At 43.0% G+C, this 25697-nt stretch overlaps 1 protein-coding gene across 8 annotated transcripts in view; it reads left to right on the top strand.

Annotated features, from left to right (window-relative positions):
- The window catches only part of magi2a (membrane associated guanylate kinase, WW and PDZ domain containing 2a), a 396740-nt gene extending 379446 nt beyond the window's left edge, over positions 1-17294 (top strand). For 5 of the 8 annotated variants that reach the window (XM_049566794.1, XM_049566795.1, XM_049566796.1 and 2 more), the window contains 2 exons: positions 1782-1920; positions 11745-17294. In XM_049566794.1, coding sequence (XP_049422751.1) covers positions 1782-1920; positions 11745-12439 — 834 coding nt within the window. In that variant the 3' untranslated portion in view covers positions 12440-17294. Of the gene's footprint in view, positions 1-1781; positions 1921-2217; positions 2329-11744 lie in introns of all 8 variants that reach the window. The other 3 variants (XM_049566799.1, XM_049566801.1, XM_049566800.1) reach the window with 2 other exon arrangements.
- The last annotated feature ends 8403 nt before the right edge of the window (positions 17295-25697 follow it).

Raw genomic sequence — 25697 nt, forward strand, 5'->3', positions numbered from 1 at the left:
TAATTTCCAATCATTGTTCTATGGTAGGCAACTCAGTCTTGTACCAATTCCTTGTTATTATCGTCTTGCTTGTGATCAACAATATCTTGGCCAAATATGTATCGTAATCCATGACGCAATCATTTGTATTTCCAAGGTACATAAGTCTGCAGATTTTAGGTTTTGCATACCCCAGGATTGCTTTGTCAGTCAGTATTTTAAGGTTCTTAACAAGCTTCATTCTAGAAATTGTAATTGCGCAGAATAGATTTGATCTTAATTATGTCCCAAAAGTGAAATGGTACAAGACTTTCAATTTGAATAACTGTGTTTAGTTCTTTTTATACACTCATGGAAAAACCACCCTAGACCAGGAGTAGAAAGCGTCCACATAGATAAGATAAGATAAGATAAGATAAGATAAGATAAGACATCTCAAGGCACAAATAAGTCCAAAATATAAAGAAAACTGGAGGGAAAAGAAAGAAACTGATCAGAAAAAACAAGTTTGACATGTGTAGCAAAAAAACAAACAAAAATAAAGGCATCTTAGGGTGCTTTCACACCTGCCCTGTTTGGTTCGGTTCGATCTAGTCTCTTTATACAAACTCTACATTCAGTGAATGTAGAGTCTGTAGGCAAACCCCGGAGATCTTGCCCCCGGAAGAAGAGCGGAAGAGCCCTGGTTTCCGGTTGTAGACTGTTTGTAGTCCGCGTGATATTGACCAATCACGTTTGAGCCGGCTGCAGTTGTTGCCAGGTTAAACGGTCCGTGCGGTGAACAAACGAGGCGGAACATAACTGGCCTCACTGCAAACTCTGAATCCATCGCAATGGTTCAGCATATTTACTTATATATAAACGGAAGTCGGAAACGGAAATTCGCCTCCTCCGCCCAAATCAAACCGGAATGCCAAAAAATCAGGGGTCTGCCCCCAGAGGCTGTATCGCCGTCTGCCGGAAGTCAGACGCCGAATACAGCTGATGGGTTCCGAGAATGGGTTCAATCAAACTCAAGTTCATTTGCCCCCTACGTGCAGTTCATTCGGGCAGGTGTGAACACAGCAGTCACACTCAGGTGTGCACCAAACAACCGAACTGAGACCTTTTGAAGAGGTGGTCTCGGTCCGGTTACAAACGAACTCTGGTGCGGTTCGTTTGTGGTGAGAACGTGTTCCGACCTCGATCCGAACCAACTGCGGTCACATGACACATTGTTTGGATTAAACATGAGCATGGATCAAAGCAAGACAATTCTAGATCTGAAAGCACCCTTAGTTTATTTAAGCACATGTCAGACGGACTCCCTATAGAGATATGAGCTCATAGCTCCAGGCCAGGTAGACTACTCACACAGTTTATTAATGGGTCCCGGGTTCTGTAAAATCTCTAAATGGATTTGTTGAAGGTGCATCTGTTTTTCCAGCTTAATGTTCTGCATCACATCTTTGACCCATTAGCTGTGTGATGGAGGGGTTACAGCCTTACATTTAAATCAAATTGAGTGCCGAGCTAATAGAGAGGAAAAGGTAATGACCCTCTGTAAGTGAGCAGGGAGATTGGAGTCATCTGGGACTGAGAAAATACCAAAAATAGCAATTGTAGGAGAAGGTATAATATTACAGCCAGAAGTCTCGGAGAGGGTGTCAAAGAAGGAGGATGACCAGAAAGGGCCAAGTTTTGGGCAAGACATGTCTGGGATAGGTCTGTTCACACCTGTCACATATAGGTCGTTGATTTAGGAATATTCTCACAATTTCACAACTTCTTTCATTTTGTGTCACTCACTTCCTGTCATCCAGGTTGGGGACCAGATTATTGAGATCAATGGAGAAAGTACCCGGGACATGACGCACGCCAGGGCCATCGAGCTGATCAAGTCTGGAGGCAGGCGCGTTCGTCTTCTTCTAAAGAGGGGTACGGGGCAGGTCCCAGAGTACGGTAAGTATCCAAACTTTGATCCACAGCAGCTTCTATGTCTTCAGAATCATATCTTACCTCTCTTTTAACTCATGAATTGTACTTTCTTCACTGTCTTAATATCACTTTAACTCGTGGTAACATTATTCCAGCATGTATCTATATTCATGTTATATCTTCTGTCTTTATATACTCTGTACTTCTCTGTATTTCACTTTAATGTTAAAAAACAAACTAATAATTTGTCTCTTCTGTCTTGACTAACATTAGTTTATCTTCTGTCCATTTCAGTGACCTATCACTAATTGATTGGTCTAGGTTGTTACTTCCCCTTCTATAGGAATGGTATCTTCCAGTCTCTCCATGTGCATGAAAAGTGACAAGCATGGCTCCCCCTATTTCTTCCTAATGGGCCACTCTAAAGACACGGTTTGTGACCATACAAATGTTTTTTCTCTTCATGTAACCCTGGCTTTCTGTGCTGTGGTTTTGTGTGTTGTGTTGCTGTAAACACTTACTCAGGATTTTACCTTCTTCCTTAAAGGGATAGGTAAGACTTTCTGAAGTGGGGTTGTGTGAGGTACTTATCTAACGTCAGTGTATTACCTACAGTGGATGGCAGTTGCCCCCAGTTTGGAGAAGCAGGCAGGAATACTGACACGGGGGCTAAGCAATGTACTGCTGTGGACGGGGGCAACAGCACAGCATATTTTAGCCACCTGAAACAATCAATATCGGTTGAAATGTATAGAGCTATATTTACAGGGTTTCTACATCTTAGGGCAAGTTAGATTTAAGACATTTAAAATGCTACTTACAAGTGCAAAGCTTTGATTGGTTGTGACTTATTTATTAACAAATTTGGCTGTTAATCAAGACTCTGCAGCACAGCTAAATCTGACACAAGTGCAAAAACTTCAGTGCAATATTATGCAGATTCATCAGTTAAGACTTGGTGTTACAATCCCTGGAGTTTCAGCACGCTTCGTGCCATAGCATAGGCGTTTCAGCCGTGACCACCCGGCAGAGCCACCCTCCAACACATCATCAGTTGTGCGCCTCAACATCAACGGGTGTTTCGGCCTTTATCACAAGACACCCTCCGCTGAGGCAGACCCACCACAGGCTGATCAGGCCTGGGTGTGTCTAGACTCACAAGTCAATCTTTAGGCGCTTTGCTTAACTAAAGACTGATGACTTTTCTCCCTGATTTTGTGTTTAGATGGGCGGATACAATTTCAGAGTTTAAAAAAACTCCCTACGTTGCAGAACCAATAGTAAATCTGCGGGGCAGTCCTTCGGTGGCTCGCTGAACTCTTGTGCTCGTTAACATAGTCCCACTAGAAACACGTGCAGCGGTACAAAATGGCTCAGCCGCGCTCGCAGAAAACACCGTCAAAGTTAGTGGATGTTTGTCGCGTTTGCGGCGACACATTCTCGCCAACTAAAAGAAACAAACATAATCTTTTACAAGGCCATGACTCATCCGTCCGACCAGCAGAGCTTTTAGCTATACATATATATATATATATATATATATCACCGTTTAGACTAATCTGATGTTTGTAAAGTCTATAAACACAATGACTGAACAAACATTACTATTTCTTAGCCGTTAGCAGTGTCTGTAATAGGTAATAACTCATTAAACAGTCCGTGAAAAAAATATTTTTTCCAGCGGATATCTTAGTTACAACATGACTGAGCTAGCAAAGCAGTTTTGTGTTGCTATGTGTGGTATTTATTCAGTTTTGGGAAATCACGATGTCTAGAAAGCATCAGTGGCTGCAGCTGACAGGGACAGCCAACAGCAGCAGCAAAGCTAACATCAGGACGTCATCTGTTAAAAGCCTCCCGTTGTTGGCTACGACATGAAACTACTCCAGTTAGCTCAATCATGTTGTAACTAAGACATCCGCTGGAAAAAATATTTTCTTCACGGATGAGCACACGTTTGATAAAGCAGAGTTAAATCTCTCGGCATCCATTTTCAAGCTCTCTGTGTGTTTGTTTCTTTGCAGACGAGAAAAGGGGGAGCACACATTTCCAAGAAGGCGTGTCCTTTTCAAAAATGCAAGAGGCGTTGCTTTGTTGCCGGTCATTTTCGCTGGTGTGTTAAACATACTTTAGAAAGGAGTGTCCCCAGACTATCAGAAGGCGGAGATCTCTGATTGTCTGGTGGCGAGACTAGGGTGTGTCAGAAGATTGGCTCCTCCGTGGTCACCTAGGGGCCCAGACGGGATCCTTTCTCTTGACTTCACCTTGCAGTTGTATTGGCCAGATCCTTGACCACTTTCCTCTGGGCTTGCCCATTAATCCCAATTTCCTTGAGGAGCCTAGTGGTGGATCCAGCGACGAAGCCTGTGCAGCCCAACTCGATCAGTTGCACCCCAGGTTTCTAGCCTCTAGTCGCGCTACGAGGTCAACGTAGCACAATCGCTCGCGTTCAAACACCTCCTCCATTTCATCCTCCCAAAGGACAGTTCTATGTGGAAAGCACGCTGACATCACTTCTTCAACCAGAGGACCAGGTCTGATCATAAGCTGGTTGCAGCTATCTCGGGTGAAACTATGAGATGCTGGCCCAAGTCAGCGTGCATTTCCCAGTCCCTGGCACCATGTAGCAGGCTTGAAGAAAGTTTGTCAAACTCACAGTGAAGATCGAGGTGGTAAAATCCCACATGCTGAGTGAGAAACACCCTTGTCTCATATAAAAGTCTTAAAAACTCTTAAATCTAACTTCCTTTAAGATGTAGTAACCCTGTAAATATAGCTTTACACACTTAAGCTGATAATGATTTCTTTAGTTGGCTAAAATATGTTTTGCTACTGCCCCCATCTATGGCAGTACACTGCTTAGCCTCTGTCTCAGTACTCCTGTCTGCTTCTCCAAACAGGGGGCGCCACCATCTACTGTATGTAGCACACTCAAAGTGGATAGGTACCTCATATAACCTGATGTAAAAATCTAGACTGTCCCTTTAAGGAATAAACAACAAATATGGCGTCAAGCTGCAGGAGGTCGTAAGATTAGAGAACGTAACTCTTCCTGACCAGCAGATAAATCAGCAGCTAACCACAGGTCCAAAAATATAGCAATAGGAGCGTTCACCCTGAGTCAGCCAGAGGGGATGAACATGAAATATTTCGGTAGATTATTTACCCAGTGGAACCTTGTCGCAGCTCGAACTGAGCCTGGAAAGGGAAATTTATTTTTTTGTCACATCGGGTAATAAAACTCAGATGCGTCACTCACTCCTGCGGCCTCTGCACCACTGGTACGGTGCTCACTTTTCAGCATCCTCCCACTAGAGAGAAAGACGTTTTAAGGGAACGCCACAGCACCCAGTGATACACATTCATCAGCGCGTGGCCTCAGGGGTCACCCTCCAGCCCTTAAACACAGGAAACAGAGGGTTTCCCTGTGTTGGCCCTTTGCTGGCAGCCCTCTGTTCCAGCCGGGGATTTAATCTCTTTGTGTGGAGAGCTTTTGTTACACTTGCCTTGAGGTGCTTCTCCAGCCTTGAAATATGCACACAGGGAGTCTCGCTGTGGTCAGGCAGAAGACACAGTCCTCCATCATTAGCGATCTGCTGTGCTCCCTTCTATCGGAGTAGCCATGCTGCTTGAAAGTAGAAGCAGCTTTTCAACCCACATGTTCTGTTCTGTGTGGGCTTGATTCAGCATTTCATCACTCGTAGTTTACAGGCACTTTATTTGCATACTGGAAGGTTATGCAAATCATCTATGGTGATTAATTTGGCTATTTAAAACATTAGCATACTAATGTTCAAAGGAGGGAGTTATTTTTGTTTCAGGTTCCTCGTGTGCTTTTTAGGAACAGCTGAATGCAAAACGAAGAACAAAAATTTAAGACTGTGTGTGATGCTGGCATAAAGACGTGGGCATGTGCATGAATATTATTGTGTGGCTGTTTGTGTGTGTTTTTGTGCTTCTGTCTCACGTTAGATCTGCACCTCCAGGGCACATGTTTATCAAAGGCCTGAGAATTAACTTAGGAAATTGAGAATGCTCTGAAAACAACATCTTAATAGCAGAAATGCTTTGCTCCTTATATTAAAGTGACACTACATCAAACTAAAGGATGTCATCCCATAATTAATCAGATGTATGCTCAGAGGAGAAGCCAGTCACACATTGGGATTAAGGGCTCTAGTTTCCCAGCGCAGCGCAGGGTGGTGCAGGGTGGCGAACCCTGCGCAGAGCTAGTTTTGAGCAGCGCAACCCGAGGCGCACTCAGTTTGGTAATTTGGCAGACTGAGGTGCGCTGAGATGGGTGTGGCGGATGGGTGTTTCGTGCCAAGAGGCTTCGCTGAAGGTGCGCTAAAAGCTCGACATCTGAAACCAGGTCTACTGTCAGCACAGGGGGAGCGCAGCCGGTGTATGCTGAAGTTTGGCTGACCGGCGGACAGTGCACACACGTCACCAAAACCTCACAGGCAGGTTTCCAGAATATCAGGCACATTAACGAAGCAATAAATAGCCACAAAACCACTATTCAATGCAACTATCTGCAATCAGCACATAAATGTATGTCTATATCGACTGTCCCGTCACATCTGATGTCAGATCAAAGGGGATTGGCACGTTTGGCACGTTTGGCACGCGTAATGGAAACCCAACCTGATTTGATTAACACAGCTGCAAACTAATGAGTTCACATCCCTCTCAGCCAACCACAAACAGCCACAGCATCAGATAGGGAGTATATATTCAGCATCTGTCATCTTAGAAAAGCCAAAAGAAAAGAAACAGAGTGAGACTGCGAGAGAGAGAGAGCACGCGCACACGAGAGAAATGCAACATTGATTTACAATTGTGGTGACCTCCTCCCAGGCTACCTTTGCATCATCAGCCCGTGGAGGTCTGCTCGCAGTTCCGTATATTCAGACACTGCGAGCTTGGACCACCCGGACCAAAACATCAGTTTCCTCCTGGGAGAAGTTTGGCCGTCTGACGCTGCTGCTCTCTTCTGCCATGGCGAATTGAGTAAACTCTCATTACGCCTTCGCGTGGCGCATTTAAGGGCAAGGAGAGGGGCTCATTTGATTGGTGTGATGTGTGTAAAACCCACTCCACGCCTTCTCTCCGTCCCTCCTTCCGACTTGCGCCGGTAGGAGGGACGGAGGTGGGAAAGAGGAGTAGCTGCGCCAGCGTGCACGGTGTGCCAAACTTGCAAAATCCGCCTGGCCACACCCAGTTGGTGAAGCACAGGTGCAATGCGCCCCCGCCGCGCCCGGTCTGCGAAACTAGAGCCCTAAGCCTCATTCTTCATTCTTCATTTTCTGCGTAATATTATTCTGCAAAAGTCTGTTTGATTTTTATGGTTTTAATTTAAATCAAGAAATCTTGAATATCTGCAGCTGAAAATTAAAGCGCACTTTGTCAATGTAGTATTTTATTCATAAAGCTGGGAGGGTTGTAAGAGACAGATTTAAGGTGTAGTGTTCAGGATTTAGGGGGTTATATTGGCAAAAATGGAATATAATAAGTATGTTTTCTTTACTTTATAATCAATCTAAAAAAAAAAAAAGAAGGTAACACTTTGCTTGAAGGTATCTACATAAGGGTGACATGACACTGTCATAACTATGACATGACATTGTCACGAACTTGTCATGAACATTATGTACATGTCATAAACATTTATGACTGCTGTCATTAAGTGTCATTCGGTTTCTGTAACGACAAGTTGACATTGTTTGGGTTGTCTTGATTATGACAACTTGACATTAATCAAAGTGACATTACCAGAAGTTGTCTTTGTCATGACAAGTTGACATTAAATTTGTTTGGGATGTCCTTATAATGACAACTTGACATTAACCATGATGACATTACCAGAAGATGTCTTTGTCATAATAACAGTAATAATCATTATGTCAACTTGTCATGAACACAAAAAGAGGTGCGTTTCTTGTTAATGTCAACTTGTCATGACAAAGACAGCTTCTGGTAATGTCACGTTGGTTAATGTCAAGTTGTCATAATCAAGACAACCCAAACAATGTCAACTTGTCGTTACAGAAACCGAATGACACTTAATGACAGCAGTCATAAACGTTAATGACATGTACATAATGTACATGACAGGTTCATGACCGTGTCATGTCATAGTTATGACAGTGTCATGTCACTCTTATGTACATACCTTCAAGTTAAGTGTTACCAAAAAGAATTGTGTTTTTTGTTACCTTAGAATTAGCCGTTAATAATAATAAGAAGAAACTGTCTTATTCAGTGTTTTTACCGGTTTAAATCACTGAGTCCGGGTGTTTTGGTGAGGAAGAGACCTCTGTGGATAATTCAGCTAACCGTAAAAACCTCCTGAACATCTGGATAAACAGAGTTATCAGAGAAAAAAGGAGAACACACATTAGCAGGTGCTGTGCGAGCTGGCCGTCTCAGACGTGCCAACTCTAGGCAGTTATACAACTTTGTAACAAAATTAGCCCGTGATTTGGACCACAGCAAGACAACTCTAGGTCTGAAAGCACCCTAAGATTCTGCTTAGACAAGCCCAAAGAACACTTCATCCAAAGGAAATTAAAAATTTCAGTTGCAGGCAGAAATGGGTCCAAAGTGATGCTGCAGAGGCCAAGTTTTCAATCCTGTCCTGACTTTTTTAGCCCTTGTAGTCGATGTGGCTCAATGACCAAAAACACTGGATTGTACACTTCATATAAAGCAACTTCCATCTTATTTCAGACCTTCCCTCCCAGGTTAAGTCACAAACACACAGAGAATTATCACCCAACTCTACAGTTCCCGTCAGCTCTGGCTTGTTTCAGCTCATCGTTTTGATTTCCCAGCCAGCAGCTGCAGTGTTTAGCTTCACTCTCTCTGCCCTCAATGCGTAGCCTCCGCACCAGCAGGCAGCTGTTTACAGCTAAAACAGTCTAAAAACCCACTGTACTCTACCTGCACAGCACCAAACAGCAGGCGGACAGATTTAGTGACTGTCTGATGAACACAGTGGATCATTTAGCAGCTAAAGAGACAGATATATCCCTCAGGAGTCAGTGAATATTGGATATTGAGTGAATAAGGAGAGCGGATATTGGATTAACATTCATCAGGTGGACACAAACATGACTCCAAATGAATGCTAATGCTGCTCTCTGTCTGCTGGATGTGTAATTAGACAACTGTTTAACTTAAGTTTCACATATTAACTTCTAAGGTGGCGATGTCTGTGTTGTGTTCACAGCTTGTTGCCGCTGCACCCAAGCGGACAAAACAATAACTTGTGGCAGGTTTAGAGGAGCATTTCACCCTTTAAATAACCATTTGTGTCACCCTGTGTTACTTTGAATGGTGAAGAATGCTTTGCTTTTCTCACATGCCTCCACGGTGAACGAAGAATCCAAAAACAGAGAAAATTCTTGATGAGTTGAAGTCTGATGCTGCTGGGCCATGGGGCCTGGGAGCTGATGGATTCAAAAAGAAGGACAGAACATGGAACAAACTGTTCTCAACATGTACTTCTACACTTTATTTAAGAAGTTAAAGTCCTTTTTGATGCTTAAACGAGTGTGCATTAATTTTTCTGGCCACTTGGGGGCAGCCAGCAACCTGTCAACACAACACTGACATATAATCACCTCATTAAGTTGATATGGTAAACATGTTAGCGTAGTGGTTCCCAACTGGCCCAGCCATGGGATCCAGATTTCTCCTTAGTCATTAGTTCAAGGTCCACACAGGTTAATACACTTAGAGTCATACCTGTGTTTGGCCATGTCATTGAGCTAGTTTGCTGTCTCTGTCAAGTAGCTGTCTGTTATTCACTCACTCTACAGCAGGAAACAGCACTTCAAAATAAAAGCTATTTGCCAGAAATTCGCTGTACTTCAAAATAAAGTGTGTTGTTTTTTTTTACAAAACCACTGTGTTAGCAGACTGTTTCCTATTTACATGTTCAGCAGACATGAAGGAGTCATGATTCTGTCCACCTGTTAAATGTAAATCCAATATTTACCTTCCTTTGAAGAAATACTCCACCTTCCCAAATGGCCATTTGTATATTAATTAGTCATTCCGTGTTACTCTGAATTTGTGAAGAAAACTTTTATTTTCTGGCATGCCTCTACGGTGAACGAAGAATCCAAAAATGGGGAACATTCGTGATGACATTAAGTGATGGGGGCTGCATTTAACAACAGCATTTACAAACTCTCACACAGCTTGTGCAGTAATCATATGCTCAGTACTTCCCAAACAGACAGCTTTTTCTGACAGGGAACTGATCTGATCTATTTTCTCTTTATAGCCAGACTCCATTGACAAAAACAGTAATTTTACCTTGCAAAAGAAGCAAGCTGCTGGTCTATTGCTGCCTCAGACAGGCTGCTTGTTTGTGTTATTGTGTGACTTTGGTGAATCCAAACTTAGCCTTGAAAACACGAAAGTCACACAATAACACAAACCAACCAACTGTTCAAGGCAGCAGCGGATCAGCAGCTCCTTTGTTCAGCAACATAAAATTGTTGTTTTTTTCAATGGAGTCTGGCTTTAAAGAGAGCATTGATGAGTTTCACTGTTTGTTCAGTTCCCTGTCAGGAAAAGCTGTCTGTTTGTGAAGTACTGAGCATACGACTGGATTAATAAAACTTTTTGGATTCTTCGTTCACCGTGGAGGCAGGCGAGAAAAACTAAGTTACCAGGAGGTGAGTAATTGATATACGAATGGTTATTTAAGGGGGGAGAGAGAGAGTGAGTGACATGCAGCAAAGGGCCACAGGCTGGAGTCGAACCCGGGCCGCTGCGGCAACAGCCTTGTACATGGGGCGCCTGCTCTACCACTAAGCCACCGACGCCCCGGGCTGAAGTTTTCTTTGAAGGCGTGGAATTCTCAAATTCAATGATTACTGTTATGCTTCTCTCATATAGCACAAATTTACATATTGTAGTTTGTTTTATGGCGACTCAGCAGAAACGTAAGCCGACCAGCGCTTCAACAGAGCTGACAACAGGCATTAACACAGCATGGGATAATCACAGGTTTCTTAAATCCAACACACACTCACACACACTCACACACACACACACACTCACACACACATAGTTCTCTTTAAGAAAGTCATCGTACCGGGCACACTGTAGGTAAAAGACTGAAAACCCAGTGTACTTAGAAATGACCAGGTACTCTTTTTTTCTCCCTCTTAGTCCTGGATCTAATATGCTCCAGCGCTGCGCGGGAGTCTGCTTATAATTAGGTCTCATGGTGCCGGTGTAGCTAGCCTAGCCCCTGCCCCCTGCCTAGCCCGCTGAAAATGACTGATGGCCGAGGGACCGAGACTCATCGGTGCAGAAACAGAAGCTAACAGTCCGTGAGAGTGGAGAGTTTCGGAGGAGCGCGCTGTAGATTCACTGCAGCTGCTACACTGGATACAGACTTCTTTGGGCTTAAGAGAGAGAGAGAGAGGGAGAGACAGACACTCTGCCCCCAAGGTTTTCATTCTCGCTAAAGCACCACCCTATTGGGCACATCATCCATTTCATTAAACCTGTTTTCGATTTTCCGCCAAGGTTTTAGATTGGCCGGGGCTTTAAAGAGAGCTATGGGAGGCAGATTGATGTTGTCTAAAAGTAGTGTTGCCCTGTGACACATTCGGAAGTAGGCTGTAGTGCCGCTCTGATGTTTACTTTAATGCTTTTAGCTTGTAGAGTAGGAATGATTGCTGTGTTGATTATGTTTTGTTTTGATGTGGCTGTGCAGTGGCATGCGTGCAAGCTTTTAAGCAGAGTGTGTGCGTGTGCGTATGTGTGTGTGTGTGTGTGTGTGTGCATGATTTTCACATTATTGACTGTGCATGTTCCAGATAATGCCGCCCCATGGGATGCTCGCCCTTCAGCCTCCCCAAGCCTGTCGGAAGTAGCCCCTCCCATCGACAGCCTTTCCATGTCATCGCCTTCATCTCATCTGGCCCCGGCCCCCGACCCACCTCACCTGCCGCCTCTGGACGTCCCCCGAGACCTGGCGGCGCGAGACAGCAGGACGGAGCGTTCGAAAAGCCCCCAGAAGGCCGAGCTGCTAAACCCAGATCCGATCAGCCAGGGGAGGAGAGCGGCTACAACCGGTGGGAGCAGCAGAGCCAAGAAGGAGGGTGGCAGGTCCACCCACAAGGGGCACAGGGTTCAGCCCACTTCTGAGGGGGAAGTGGGCAAGGAGGGGGAGCCCAAACCTTCCAGGAGCACCAGAGGGAGGTCCAAGGAGAGGAATGCAGGGGAGAACAGAGAATCCACCGAGTCTCCCAGCGGCTCCAAGCTCCCGCACACCAACGGGAACAGCAGGGACGATGTGGAACGTTACGGTGGCGGGCAGCAGGTGGAGTCAGAGCCCAGGCCCAGGGAACTGGACAGGGGCCTGGGAGAGAGCCGGCCCAGCCTGCCCAACAAGAGCACCAGCAGCGCAGCAGGGAGGAAGGCCACGGTCTCTCCCGGGCCTTGGAAGATCCCCGGATCGGACAAGCTGCCCAGCACACTGCGCACAGGCACGTCCACGCTGAGCAGATAACATCGCGGCGCCAGCCGAACACAGTGGCCACACTCATCTGAAAACAAACCCGCCATCCTCACGCCTTCCTGTGCTCCTTTATCCCCCCTCCATCCCGTTCTCCCGCAGACGAAACCACGGGGGGGGCAGGGTGATCTGGACCACGTGTTTTTAGAGTTTTATTTATGATACTGTACTCTAAATTATTTTGAGAAATATTTTACACCCACCACCTTAAGAACTGGAAAATCATCCACTTTAAAAAAATAAATAATGGAAGTAGAATGTGTGTGTAGCGTGGCAGGGAATCAAACGGGGGGTGCAAACTTTATTCTCCCCGAGCAGAACTGGGGGACAAACATGCAAATATAAACAACTGACAGGAAGCAGCTGTCGGTGGATTTCTTTTTTTACCTTCACAGTGGAGTCTGTTTTATGAAACGGAATGTTCAGAAGAAAGTTTGCCTGTTTTTGACGAGAGCGAATGGAACAAAAGAGCGACAGCGGAGATGAAATCTACTCATCGACAGAACTTTGCCTTAACGGAGACTGAGTGGGCCTGAATCTATCTTGAATAATCTATCAGATGATTATAGACATAGATATATTATAATGAATATGAATATGTGGGATCATTTTGTAAATAAGATCATCTTTAAGTGGACAGAACCTTCACTGAGCTGGTTGGAAGTCCTAAACGGCGCGACATGGACCAGAGCTTTCACCGTGACGACTTCTCCCTCCTCTACACTCCCGTTCAGCCCTGTGACCGCAGCTTGGGGGTCTCGGCAGACCCGCTGCGCTTGACTTCACGATCTGTTTGCGCTTGCGGGGGTGTCGTGTCAATCCATTTTTCTCATTTCTTGTGCTAAACGAACAAAGCAATCTGCGACGGCGGTGTCCAGCCGGACGCTGAGAGAAGGGGCTCATGTGATACCGACCGAGGGGCAGAGTGCCTTAGACTGACAGAGAGGTTGGCTTTTAAGTCAAAGGTTCAACTCCAAACCACTTGAGAGGGTTCAAAACAGGCTGCTATACAACATCAACTTTACAGATATAAATAATAAACTGTATTTTTTCAGATACGAGTGTGATACGGTGAAATATATAATTTATTTCACAGGCTTATGTATGAAAATAACCAGAGGTCTACGATCTTTATTTGTGCAAGTGGTTCATTTTGGGTCATGATAGTTTTCATTTCGTCTGACACCGGTAATCTCCATGAAGAATTTATCCTCTGAGATGGTGTTTTTTTTTTATGTCAGCACTGAGCAGAGCTTTGCAAACCAAACTACTAAGATCTGATATTGAGTCGTCAAAGAATCAATCTCGCCTGTCAAAAGCTCGCTCGCCTAACAATCTGTGACCTGAACAAACGCCCTCCGTTTGAAAATGAAAGGTTTCTGTCATTTCCAGACGGGCTGAGAAGAGGTTGCACCTGTCACAGCTACTGTCAGCGGCTGACTTTGATTTGTTTTAGGTGATTCTGTCGACACTGTGTGATATTAACAAGTACATGTCCATGCCAAAGCTCCCTGTAGGGTAGATGCAGTTCCAGCGTACACTCACCTGCCCCAGAGTCGGACTCTATTTGGAAGCTATGTGCTGCAGCATAAATGTACAGGTGTGCGTTTCTATACAACCTGACAGTTTGCTAAGCCCTGCCCTCCTTAGTTACTGTTGCTATGCTTGTCATGCTTTCAATTTACAATGAAAACACGGCAGATTTATTTTACAGCTTGAAACAGTGGGTCCTTTGTTTCCACCAGAAGGAAACACAAGCAGCCTCTCATTTCTTCTCAGTGCTGTCACTAGCAGTGTATCAGCTGTTGCTAACCAGCTAACAAAGCCAATATCTAGCTCCATGACTCGGCTGAAAACTGTGTCTGTGGCTGACTTTTTAATGGGGAGCGTATTTATGTTCCCAGGGTTCTGTGTTCCCCCAGATTAATATCCTCTTAACCCTTTGAAACTTGGCTTGATTTCTTTTAAAAACATGGGAGGAAGGCAATGAGCATACGGAAGAAGAAATGAGGAAAAAAAATAGCAAGAAATTAGTAAAAAAGAGAAAATTAAAAATGAGAAAATTAGGAAACAAAAAAGACAGAAAGAAAAGTTAAAAACAAACAAAGAACTGACCCAGAAATTATAATAACTCTGTAACATAATTTTGAAATGTAATGTATAATAATAATAAAATAATAAAATGTAAAAATGTATGATAATAATTAATATTATAAATATCGTTTTCCCTTAGCTTTTTCTTTTTTCCCTCATTTTTAAAATAACTTTCTAAATTTTTATTTGTTTATTTAATTTTTTTGCAATTTGTCGGACATTTCATGTTACCCATGTTTCGGAAAGAAATCGCACCAATTTTCTCAGGGTTCAAAGGTTTAAATACTTGTGAAAGGTGTCTGAAAGCAGCACAGGAAAAGTGATGTCATTCCAGGTTTCAAAGGGTTAATGTGACACATTAAAGGGTAACTTAGGTATTTTTCAACTTGGATCCTATTTTCCTATTTTTTGATTCTAATGTGTCTAAAAGTGACTAACATGAACAACAGTATTTATAAATTGGTCCAGTATTGAGCAAGAGGGCTGCAGCCAGCAGCAGCGAAACAGGCTGCAATGTAACCATGTGGGGCATTTGTGCACTATCAGTTTATGTCCACTAGAAGTGTTTGTTTTGCCACTGACAGGCTCAGATTGTGATTATAAGTGTCTGACAACATTATGGAAAGGATCCCTACAGAGATAGATCCTTTTGTTAAAGGAAAAAATTGCCAATCCAAAAGCCACCAGACTCCATTTAAAAAAACAGTAATTTTATTTTTCCAATTTCCCAATTTTATCATTGGAAAACACACTTCATTCAAAGTCAAAAGAAAAAAAATACAGCTCACAAAAGTCATCTTGGTTTGTCTTTCCACTGTTCCAACAATCACCAACTCTGATTGGGTTTCAATTAACTCTTAATTCACTCAGTTGAATGTCAAAATATGCTGGATCTATACATGCTAAAATTACTCTTTATTTAAATGGAGTAAGGTGGGTTTGGAGATGGTGATTTTGGGGCTCTTTCTGGTCAAACAACAAGGATCCTCTCCTAATCTGAGCCTGTCAGTGGCAAAAACAAACACTTCTAGTGGACATAAATTGACGGCACAAACCTAAATTGAAGATGCGAGTGGTTACGTGCAGCCTGTTTCCTGTGGCCAGCTGCGGCAGTCTCTTCAACGAAACTACCACTTTCCAATGTTGTTGTTTTCATTAGCCACGTAGACACAAAAACATGGGAAAATAAGGTCCAGACTGAAAATACGGAAGTTACCCTTCAAGGAGACGTTTCAAAGGGTTTTATGTCTCTGCAATGTTTTTGCCCATGGTCAAATATTCGGTGTGTTTCTCTGGGTCAGTTTGTTGAAATCACCCACCTCCAGCTTATATCCAGCTGATGGTAAATATTCTTTGAAACATATGTCCTTGAATTTGTGGGTGAGACAGTTTTCTTGACCTCAAACATTGATATCTCCACAGTGGCCGAATGGATTCTTACCATTTGAGCTGCATGTGAAACACCAACCTCCCCACAAGCTATATTCACAGAGCCTTTACTCTGCTAAACAGCCTCGTCCTGCATTAGCAAAACACTGAATTTGTCAAAAAGAGGCCTATGAAGTATGTATGATTATTAAAATAAACAAAACCAACGTTCATCTGCACACACTGTGATGACACACAGCTAGTTGAATATCAGTAAAGTTTCCCTGCTTCTCTTCACTGGTTCCTGTACAGCAGGGTCGGTCTTTGTTTCACTGTTATAATCATTAAAAGCAAAAGCAGCATGTGTATACATTCAGTAGGCTATATCTTCAGTAGCTAGCTAACCGTACACTTTTCAGGGTTTGATTTTGGTTTTGGAACAGGGAAGAAACGTATATCTTTTTCCAACCTCTCCAGGTAACGAGTAGTCAGGGGTTGTCAGTTTACTCAGACATGGGGTCCCATAAGGAAAAAGGTTGGGAACCACTAGATTCATCCATTTATTCCACATTAGCTCCTTCTGATTTTGTTTTTTTTAAAGGCTTAAAAGAACCATTTCTGATTCAAACTCTCTGAATGGTGAGTATTGCTCAGACTGCAGCCTTGTGCACACCGTGTCCAAAGCTTGACAGGTTGTGCAGTGTCTAGTTACAGTTGCTAAGCTATGATTGAGCACTTGATGTTCAGGGCAGGGTTTTACGCAAACTGTCAATTTTGAGATCAACAAATCTTTTCACAGCGTCCGTACCTTCCCTGCAGATCTCAAAACTCTGAGTGGCAATGTTTTTTTTTTTTTGTCCTCTGAATGAGCCGACATTAAGGGCGGGAAAAAAAGGAGTCATAATACCAGAACAAAAGTTTCCTCTGCTTCCTCTGCTGAGGGAAGTGCAAACAGTGTTTAAAGAATAAAAGAGCAAAGGGAGACAAGTCATTATGTTTGCCATTGTGATCCGTAATTACACCAGGCATAAGCAGACTGACTTTAAAGCACAATCTCTCACAGAGGGTTTGGGAATTATCACGTCGGAGGAAATCATCAGCCATGCACAAACAGCTCAGACCTTCAGGCACTTGTAGACGGTGTGCAGGGGGGCCGAAACTAAATTTTACATCTGTCAGACGAAAGGTTGCAAACTTACATACTGTCTCATTGTGCATCATCTGACCGCACTGCTTCTTTATCTTATGTTCGAAGCAGAGACAAAAAAAAAGTGCATATTTTTGCTCAACGTTTGCACAACTCACTGCTTTCCACATCTGAGCTGTCTCCATCGAGCAAAATTGTAAGTACTTTGCTACGGAAAGTAAAAAGAACAAAAAAAAAAAAGACATCTAATGGTGTAAAAAAAAAATATATATATGCGTGTTGACATGACAGCACACGCTCCACCCAAGCGGCTCAGTATCACTGTGTAGTGTTATAGCAGTGTATAGACCCTGAACAAATATCTCTATAAATATGACTCCGTGTACTATTGATGGTCACAAAGACTGTAAGTGGAGCAACTATTTTTATGAAATGCAACACTATGGATATATTAACTTTTGCAAAAATCTTGTTTACCTGTATGATATTCTGAAACGCTGTCAAAATAAAAGAAAATCTTGACACGACATCAAAGATTTATTCAGGACCTGCTGCTGTGTGATTTATTATGGGTGTCTGTTTTTATTAAACAGTTCATGTAGAAGAAATGTACAGGTAACATTTGACTTTAAGCCATTTTGGGATATGTTGAAACTCAATTTAACATTGTGACAACACCTGGTATGGGTTAGGAAAACATCTTTTTGCTTAGAATACCTGGTTTGGTCACTACAAATATGGCTGGAAATGCCCCAAACTTTTGTGTTACCAAGGTGTCAGGAATTGGCAAGCCAACCACTACATGGTCCCTTAGCCCCGCTCCACTCCACTGTGAACTGCTTTGGGAGGATGGGAGTAGGCAGCAGCTTTAGTTGGTGGCTGTAGCAGCTCCATTCAGCCAGTGAAACCCCCTAGTGCCAAGTGTCACAACAGGCTGATGGCCAGCAGCAGTGCTGGGTCTGTCCTCTGTAAGGGCAGCAACAGAAAGTTTGCTGACTGTCTCCCAAGCTGCTGCCTGCTTTTGTCCTTTTGAAGTGGTTTGTAGAGACATGGGAAGAGAGGCGGAGGACACACTGTGATTTGAGGCTCTAGCTAATGTTACCCTTGCTTCTTACCGCTGTGGACCAGTGTCCTGGTGTCATAGCAGCAATGCTGAGTCCATTCTTGGAACCCATCGGCTGTATTCGGTGTCTGACTTCCGGCAGACGGCGATACAGCCTCTGGGGGCAGACCCCGATTTTTTGGCATTCTGGTTTGATTTGGGCGGAGGAGGCGAATTTCCATTTCCAACTTCTGTTTATATATAAGTAAATATGCTGAACCATTGCAATGGATTCAGAGTTTGCAGTGACGCCAATTATGTTCCGCCTCGTTAGTTCACTGCACGGACCGTTTAACCTGGCAACAACTGCAGCCGGCTCAAACGTGATTGGTCAATATCACGCAGACTACAAACAGCCTACAACCGGAAACCAGGGCTCTTCCGCTCTTCTTCCGGAGGCAAGATCTCAGGGGTTTGCCTACAGACTCTACATTCACTGAATGTAGAGTCTGTTTATAGAGACTATGCGAGTCTAACCTTTTAGCTGATCCAGGGGCGAGTCACGGCTGTCCAATTCCCCACAGTTGGGGTTTGCGTTGGCTGATTTCTGTGTTGCTGTGGCTGCTGACTGGGGGTCTGTCTCAGGAGCTGCTGCCCATTCTCCTCCACATTCTCCCCCACACTCGCCAAGGTGTCAGGAATTGGCTAGGTAACCTCAGTCTCCCTCCCCACCACTGTGAACTGCTTCACGAGGAGGAGAGTGGGCAACAGCTTCAGTCGATGGCTGTAGTGTCTCCAATTAGGCTAGTGTAAACCCCACTGCACCAGGTGTCACAGTGGGCTGGTATCCAGCAGCAATGCTGGGTCTAACCTGTGTAAGAGCAGCAACAGAAGGTTTGCTGGATTTGGGTTGCTGCGGCTGCAGAGTTGGGGTCTGTCTCTAGAGCTGCTGCCCACTCTCCTCCAGGCACAGTGGTGTGTAGTGGTGTGGAATGAGGTGTAGGACAGTCAGCTGATCCAGCAAGGAGTCAGGGTAGCTCCTTCTCCCGGTCCTGAAGTTTGCATCGGCTGATTTCAAATTACTGCAGCTGCTGATCTGGGGTCCGTCTTAGGAGCTGCTGCCCACTGTGCTGCAGGAGTGGTGGTGTGTAGTGGTGGGGGAGTGAGGTGTAGGACACAAGGTGACTAATGTTAGCAGAAGGCTAAACTATTAGCAACATTTCCTCTACATCTCTGAAACACTTTGCTAATGTTGACACCTTTTACTTGAGTTATTGTCAGACGCTCTTTATGATAAGTCCATCTTTCTCTTATGCGTTGCTTTGCAATGTAGACAGTCTTGAATTGCAACTTTCTCTGTGGGATTCTCCACCATTGAGTCAGACTTTCACTGAAGAGATACACATATGCATCTGTAGAACAGTCAATAGAAATGCCTTCTCTTTGAAATTCTCTCCTGTCATGAGCTAGATTATCTAAGGCCTGAAAACAGTTTTCTTTTAATCCACTTGAATTAAAATATGCTCAAAGTTTATGGTGGGATTTTTGCCCAGTGACGCCAAATAAAACTGCCTACCCCAGATTAGATATTTTACATGTGTCATTAAACATATAGTTTTGTGAATAAATACGTTCCTTTTATCAGTTTACAGCTACATTATAGTGTGTAATAAACCATTTATTATTGTTTATATGCTGCTTATAAATGCTCAAGGGGCAGGAGGTTAACGTGTTACCACTGTGGGTCTGTGCTTTTGTGTGTTCGTAAGTGAATGAAACTCCTTTTTAGCTTCTCTCTTTAAATGTTTGTACTGTAGCAGTGTCAGTATTTGACCACATGGGGGCGTCTGATAAACCAGGTACAATACAGCAAGTATTGTTTACAACAGCAACAACAAAAATGGCCCTGATAATGTGATTAGCTCGGGGAGACGTTGGCTTTACATGTACAGAATATTATAACTGATGTTTCCTGTCAGCTGTGTGCAGGGTGAATAGAGGATCCAGTGGTTCTGCACCATGCGTGCACATTCTCCATATGGACACTAGAGGTCAGTGTAGGCCAGGAGTTTTATGCAGCTTGGTTTCATAATTGTTGAACTTACATAAAGTTATTAGTCAGACATTTCCTCTTACAGAATGTTATAGGGATTTTATCATCCAGTGTGATGTCATGATTTCATAAACATTACATCAAGCACACTTTAAATAATGACTGTTTGAGTTAAACATGTCTGCTCTTGTGCCTGTGGTCGACTCTTTCATAATCTTGAGCCTCTTCAGCAGCTTTGGGAAATTCATAACACCAGTGTGTTCATTTCTTCCGGTTGATGCTGTGGTTTTCACACGTACATCCTGTTGCAATGCGCATGAGAAACGCATGAAACACAGCTTGTAAGCAGCATGGTGATTAATTTAGGGTTGGATGTTACATTTTAGTAAGCCTCACACCTGACCTGATTTCATGTCTTCTTTTAAACAAACTGACAAACGGTGTTTTTATCGTATCAAAGCATTACGAGGTACATGCTGTAAATATACAGAGGTGTGTGCATCAAACAGACCCAGGAAGAGCGCGGGGTGAGAGATGAAGCACTGCAGGAGCAGGAGAACCAGCTCTCCTGCAGAGGCAGCGCTGGTCGGGGCTGCCTGCTGCCAGCTGGAAGCTGCTGGCTGCTGCGCGTGTTCTCCACAGGGGCGAATCAATCCGGAGCTGTACTCATGTCTCCACCGGGAGACAGACAAGCTCAGTACAGGCCTTAACAGACTGCTCTGCTCTCTCTGAAGAGACCAAGGACTTCAGACGTGTTTATCACACGGCACTCAGAGGAAATAACTCATATTTTATACATTGTTGTGCTGAAATCTTCAGACGCACATGCAGTCAGATGATGAGCAGGGTGTTACACAGCAGCTTTATGTAGGGATGGATTATAAGACCGTGGGCCCCTGGCTCAGATATGGAACAGGTCCCACAGCCTCTCCTAAGTATAAGCAAGAGACAACGACTCTGTGATGGTTTTGCGTCTCTTTGAAGTCTTTATGCATCTTTTTGTGGTTCTATGTCTCTTTGTGTCTTTTTGTGTCTTGTCTGGCCATTTTGTGTCTCTTGTTGTTGTGTACCTCTTTGAAGTAATTGTCTTGTCTGGTTGTTTTGTGTCAAATTAAGGTAGTTTTTGTCTCTCTGATGTAATTTTGTGCATCTTTGAGGTAATGTTCTGTCTCCTTGAGACAATGTTGTGCCTCTTTGAAGTTATGTGGTGTCTCTGAGAAAATTTGGTGTCTCTAAGGTCATTTTATGTCTCTCTTAGACCACTGCGCATTTTCTTGAGGTAATTTTGTCTATCAAAGGCAATTTAGTGTCTCCTTGTGGTTGTTTTGTGTCAGATTAAGGCAGTTTTTTGTGTCATTTTTTGCATCTTTGAGGTAATTCCATGTGTCTTATAGGCCATTTTTGTGTCTCTTTGAGATAATTTTGTTGCTCAATAAGATAATTTTGTCCCTTAGAGGCAATTTTGTATTTACTTGGTTTCCAGTGTCTTGTTGTGGTTGTTTTCTGTCAAAGGAAGGCAGTTTTTTGTCTCTCTGAGGCCATTTTGTGTCTCATTAAGGTCATTTTGTGTCACTCTGGGGCAATTCCATGTCTCTTTTAGGCCATTTTGCATCTTTTTGAGGTATATTTGTCTCTGTTGAAGGTCATTTTCTCTCTTGGAAACATTTTTTCTGGTAGTTTTGTGTCCCTTTATATCCATTCAGTGTCTCCCTGTGGTTGTTTTCTGTCAAAGAAGGGCAGTTTAGACCATTTTGTGTCTCTTTGGAGCACTTATCTGTCTCTTTGAGACAATGTTGTGCCTCTTTGAAGCTATTTTGTGTCTCTTTGAGGTGGTTTTGTGTCTTTTTGGGGTAAGTTTGTCTCTCTTAGAGGTAATTTTGTGTCTTCTGGTTGTTTTGTGTCCCTTTAGTGTCTCCTTATGGTTGTTTTGTGTCAAATTAAAGCTTTTTTTGTCTCTCTGAGGTCATTTTGTGCACCTTTGAGGTCATTTCTGTCTCTTTGAGACAATGTTGTGCCTATTTGATGAAATATGCCTCTTAGGGCTAATTTCGTGTCTCTCTGATTTTATGTCTCTTCATGGAAATTCATGGTCACTTTGGGGCAATTTCATGTCTCCTTGTGGTTGTTGTGTGTTAATTTGAGGCAATTTTTTGTCGTTCTGAGGCCATTTTCTGTGTCAATCATGTTGTGTCTCTTTGAGGTTATTTTGTGTATCTTTGAGGAATTTTTTTTGTCTTTTTTAGACATTTTGTGTCTTTTTGAGGTACTTTTATGTCTTTTCAAGTGGTTTTGTGTCGCTTTGTATTCATGTTATGGTTGTTGTGTGTCTCCTTGCTGTTGTTTTGTGTCAATTTGATGCAATTTAATGTCTCTCTGAGGTAATGTTTTTTTGTCTGTTTAGTTGTTGTGCGTCGTCTTTGTGTTTGTGTCTTTCTTTTTTTTTTGGTTTTGTGTTCCACTGTATGTGCGTCCTTGTGGTTGTTTTTTTGAGGTCATTTTGTGTCTAATTGAGGTAACTTTGTGTCTTTCTTTGTGGTCATTTTGTCTCCTTGTGATAGTTTTGTGTCTCTTCCTGGTCAGTATGTGTTTGTCTAAGTGCCAGTTTGCAGGTGTAGGCCAGAGGGGCACTGACACTTTGGGCCCCTGGGCCTGTGCCCGGTAGGCCCGTTCAGTAATCCATCCATGTACAGCAGTTTTTTGAGTTGTAACTGTTCGTCTAAGCCACACAAATGGCTCACATCCCTGGATCTCAGTTGCGTCTGACAGCACCGAGCGCTGCCCTAATGTTTCTCCCAAACACGCCAACACTAATGTAATTGACAGCAGACATGACTCAGATTTTCAGCATTTGATGGATTGCTTTACCTCCTCCGCCGACGTCTCTGGTGTAGCATCTCATCAACACTGAACATATTGCCAGTAAAATAACTGCAGTGCAGAGATAACAAAAATATAATGAGTCCATCCTTCTAGAAGACTCTACAATGCTGCACAAAGAAGAGATCTTAACAGCACCTCCAGTGTTCAAGAGTTTCAGTTTCTGTGTCTCGAATTGCCTCACCTTAGCCGGGGGCAACTGTGATGCTTTTATCTGAGGTGAGCCAGGAATTGTTTCGCTGCATTCCTCTGTATCTCACCCTCAACTCATTTGCACTGCTGCACGTGGGACGCCAGAGAAGCTACGTAGGTTTACACAACAGGAGAGGTGCATTCCCTCAGCCAGATTTTCCGAGAGTTGCAGGAAAAACAGTCGACTCATTTGGGAGCTACATTCACTCTGAAAAGACCAATTACTGCTTGAAACGCAGGTTAAATGTAATATAGCACTCATAGTTTAATTATATAATACAGACAGTCTCAGTCATGACTTTCTGTTATAAAAAAATTATAATAATAATAATTAAATAAAAAATCAACCTGGATCTTGGTGGGATGGTTATAAATCTCCTCTGAGGAAAGCAAATATTTAAAGGACAGAACGTAACATGTTGCACAACAAGGATTACCTGCAGAACAAGCTGAGGGTTGCCGTGTTCCTGTCTGCCTTTTATTTAAAATGAGAGAGACTGTCTGTTACAGCAGATCCTGTCAGCACACTTTAAGGTTTGTGGCTCAAGACTCAGTTTGCATTTATGGATGGTTTGATAAATGGGCCTTTTGGGCACAAACCCAGGGGCCCAAATTATCAGCCCCCGGCCCTCTGGCTTTCACCTGCAAAATGTGATTCAAATAAACACATGCCGACCAGGGGAAGACTCAAACTGACCACAAAGAAACAAAAAAAGACCACGAAGAGATGCAAAATGTCTATAAAGAGATGCAAATCAACTACTGAGGGATAAAAAATGACAACAGAGACAAAAAAAAATACAAAGAGATGCAAAACAGCTGCAAGGAGACATGGCTATGCAAGAGGAAAAACAACCACAAAGAGACACAAAATGACTATAAGGAAATGCAACAAAAAAGCTGCAAGGAACCACAAAGAGACTTACAACTACTAAGAAATTGGGTAAAACAACCACAAATAGACAAAAATGACTACTTTGAGATGCAAAGCAACTACAAAGAGATACAAAATGGCTACAAAGAGATGTAACAGCTGCAAAGAGACTCACAAAAAAACTACAAGAATGGGCAAAACAACCATAAAGACACAAAATTACTACAAGGAGATGAATGAAACTGCAGAGATTCAATATGAATAAAGAAAAGAAACCACAAAAAAGATAAAACAACAACAAAGTGACACAAAATGACTATAGAGAGATTCAAAACATCTGCAAAGAGGCACAAAAAGAATCACGACGACAATTTAAAGCGGCAAAACAACCACAAAGAGACACAAAACAACTACTATGAGATGGAGGCAACTACAAAGACATTCAGTATGACCAAAAAGAGACACAAAACAACTACAAAGAGATGCAAAAAGACCACTAAGAGATACAAAAGGACCACAGAGAGACACAAAACAACCACAAAGAGACACAAAATGACCACAGAGATTCAAAATGACCACTAAGAGACTCAAAACAACCACAAAGAGATTCAAAACAACCACAGAGAGACACAAAAGGACCACTAAGAGACACAAAAGGACCACGGAGAGACACAAAACAACCACAGAGACCTCCTGTCCTTTCCCTGACCCAGTATATTTGACAACAAAGAGAACAACACAACTCCCTACACGTGCTGTACCTTACTATCTGTACATCACTTTCTATTATTTTTACCATATATGAAACTAATTATCTAAGCATTGCGGTATGTGCTCCTCAGATTTCATGTCTCTTCCTCTCCTGTACTTCTCCGCTTCTGCAAAGCAAACACATTCAGATCAGCTGAAATCATCTTAGTATTCTCATTGTTCACACATCTAAAACTTATATAGTGAAACACAACTGATAGTAAAATGCATAAAATCATTCTATTCCCAACACTACTAAGAGACACAAAAGGACCACGGAGAGACACAAAACAACCACAGAGAGACTCAAAATGACCACACGGATTCAAAGTGACTACAAAGAGACCCCAGAAGACTACAAAGTGACACAAGACAATCACAAAGAAACTCAGAAAGACCACAAAGAGATTCAAAACAACCACCAAGAGACTCAGTAGGACTACAAAGAGACACAAAATGACCACAAAGAGACAAAAAATGACCACAAAGAAATGCAATATGAATAAAATGGGAAAAACAATTATAGACACAGAAACTATAAACAGGAAGTAGAGAGATGTGTAACGACTTCTAAGAGATGCAAAACAAAACACACTTATAAAGTGTGTGTGTCTTATGGCTCCTATGTCGGGGAGGTGGTGGGGCATGCTGCATGTCTGTGCCCGGGGGCCCAGTGTCTCACAGTCATGTTTACAGTCTTCACACCGTCTGACAAACTGTTTATAAGTTACATCGCCTTCACATTGTTGACATGCACACACTCAGACACATCATACAGTATCTGGAACTGTCTGTAAAACCTGTTCTACCATCTGCAGAGTCCTAGCACCCCACGTTCATACTTTAACAGCTGAA

Source organism: Epinephelus fuscoguttatus, linkage group LG22 (genome assembly GCF_011397635.1).
Source record: "Epinephelus fuscoguttatus linkage group LG22, E.fuscoguttatus.final_Chr_v1".
NCBI lineage: Eukaryota > Metazoa > Chordata > Actinopteri > Perciformes > Serranidae > Epinephelus > Epinephelus fuscoguttatus.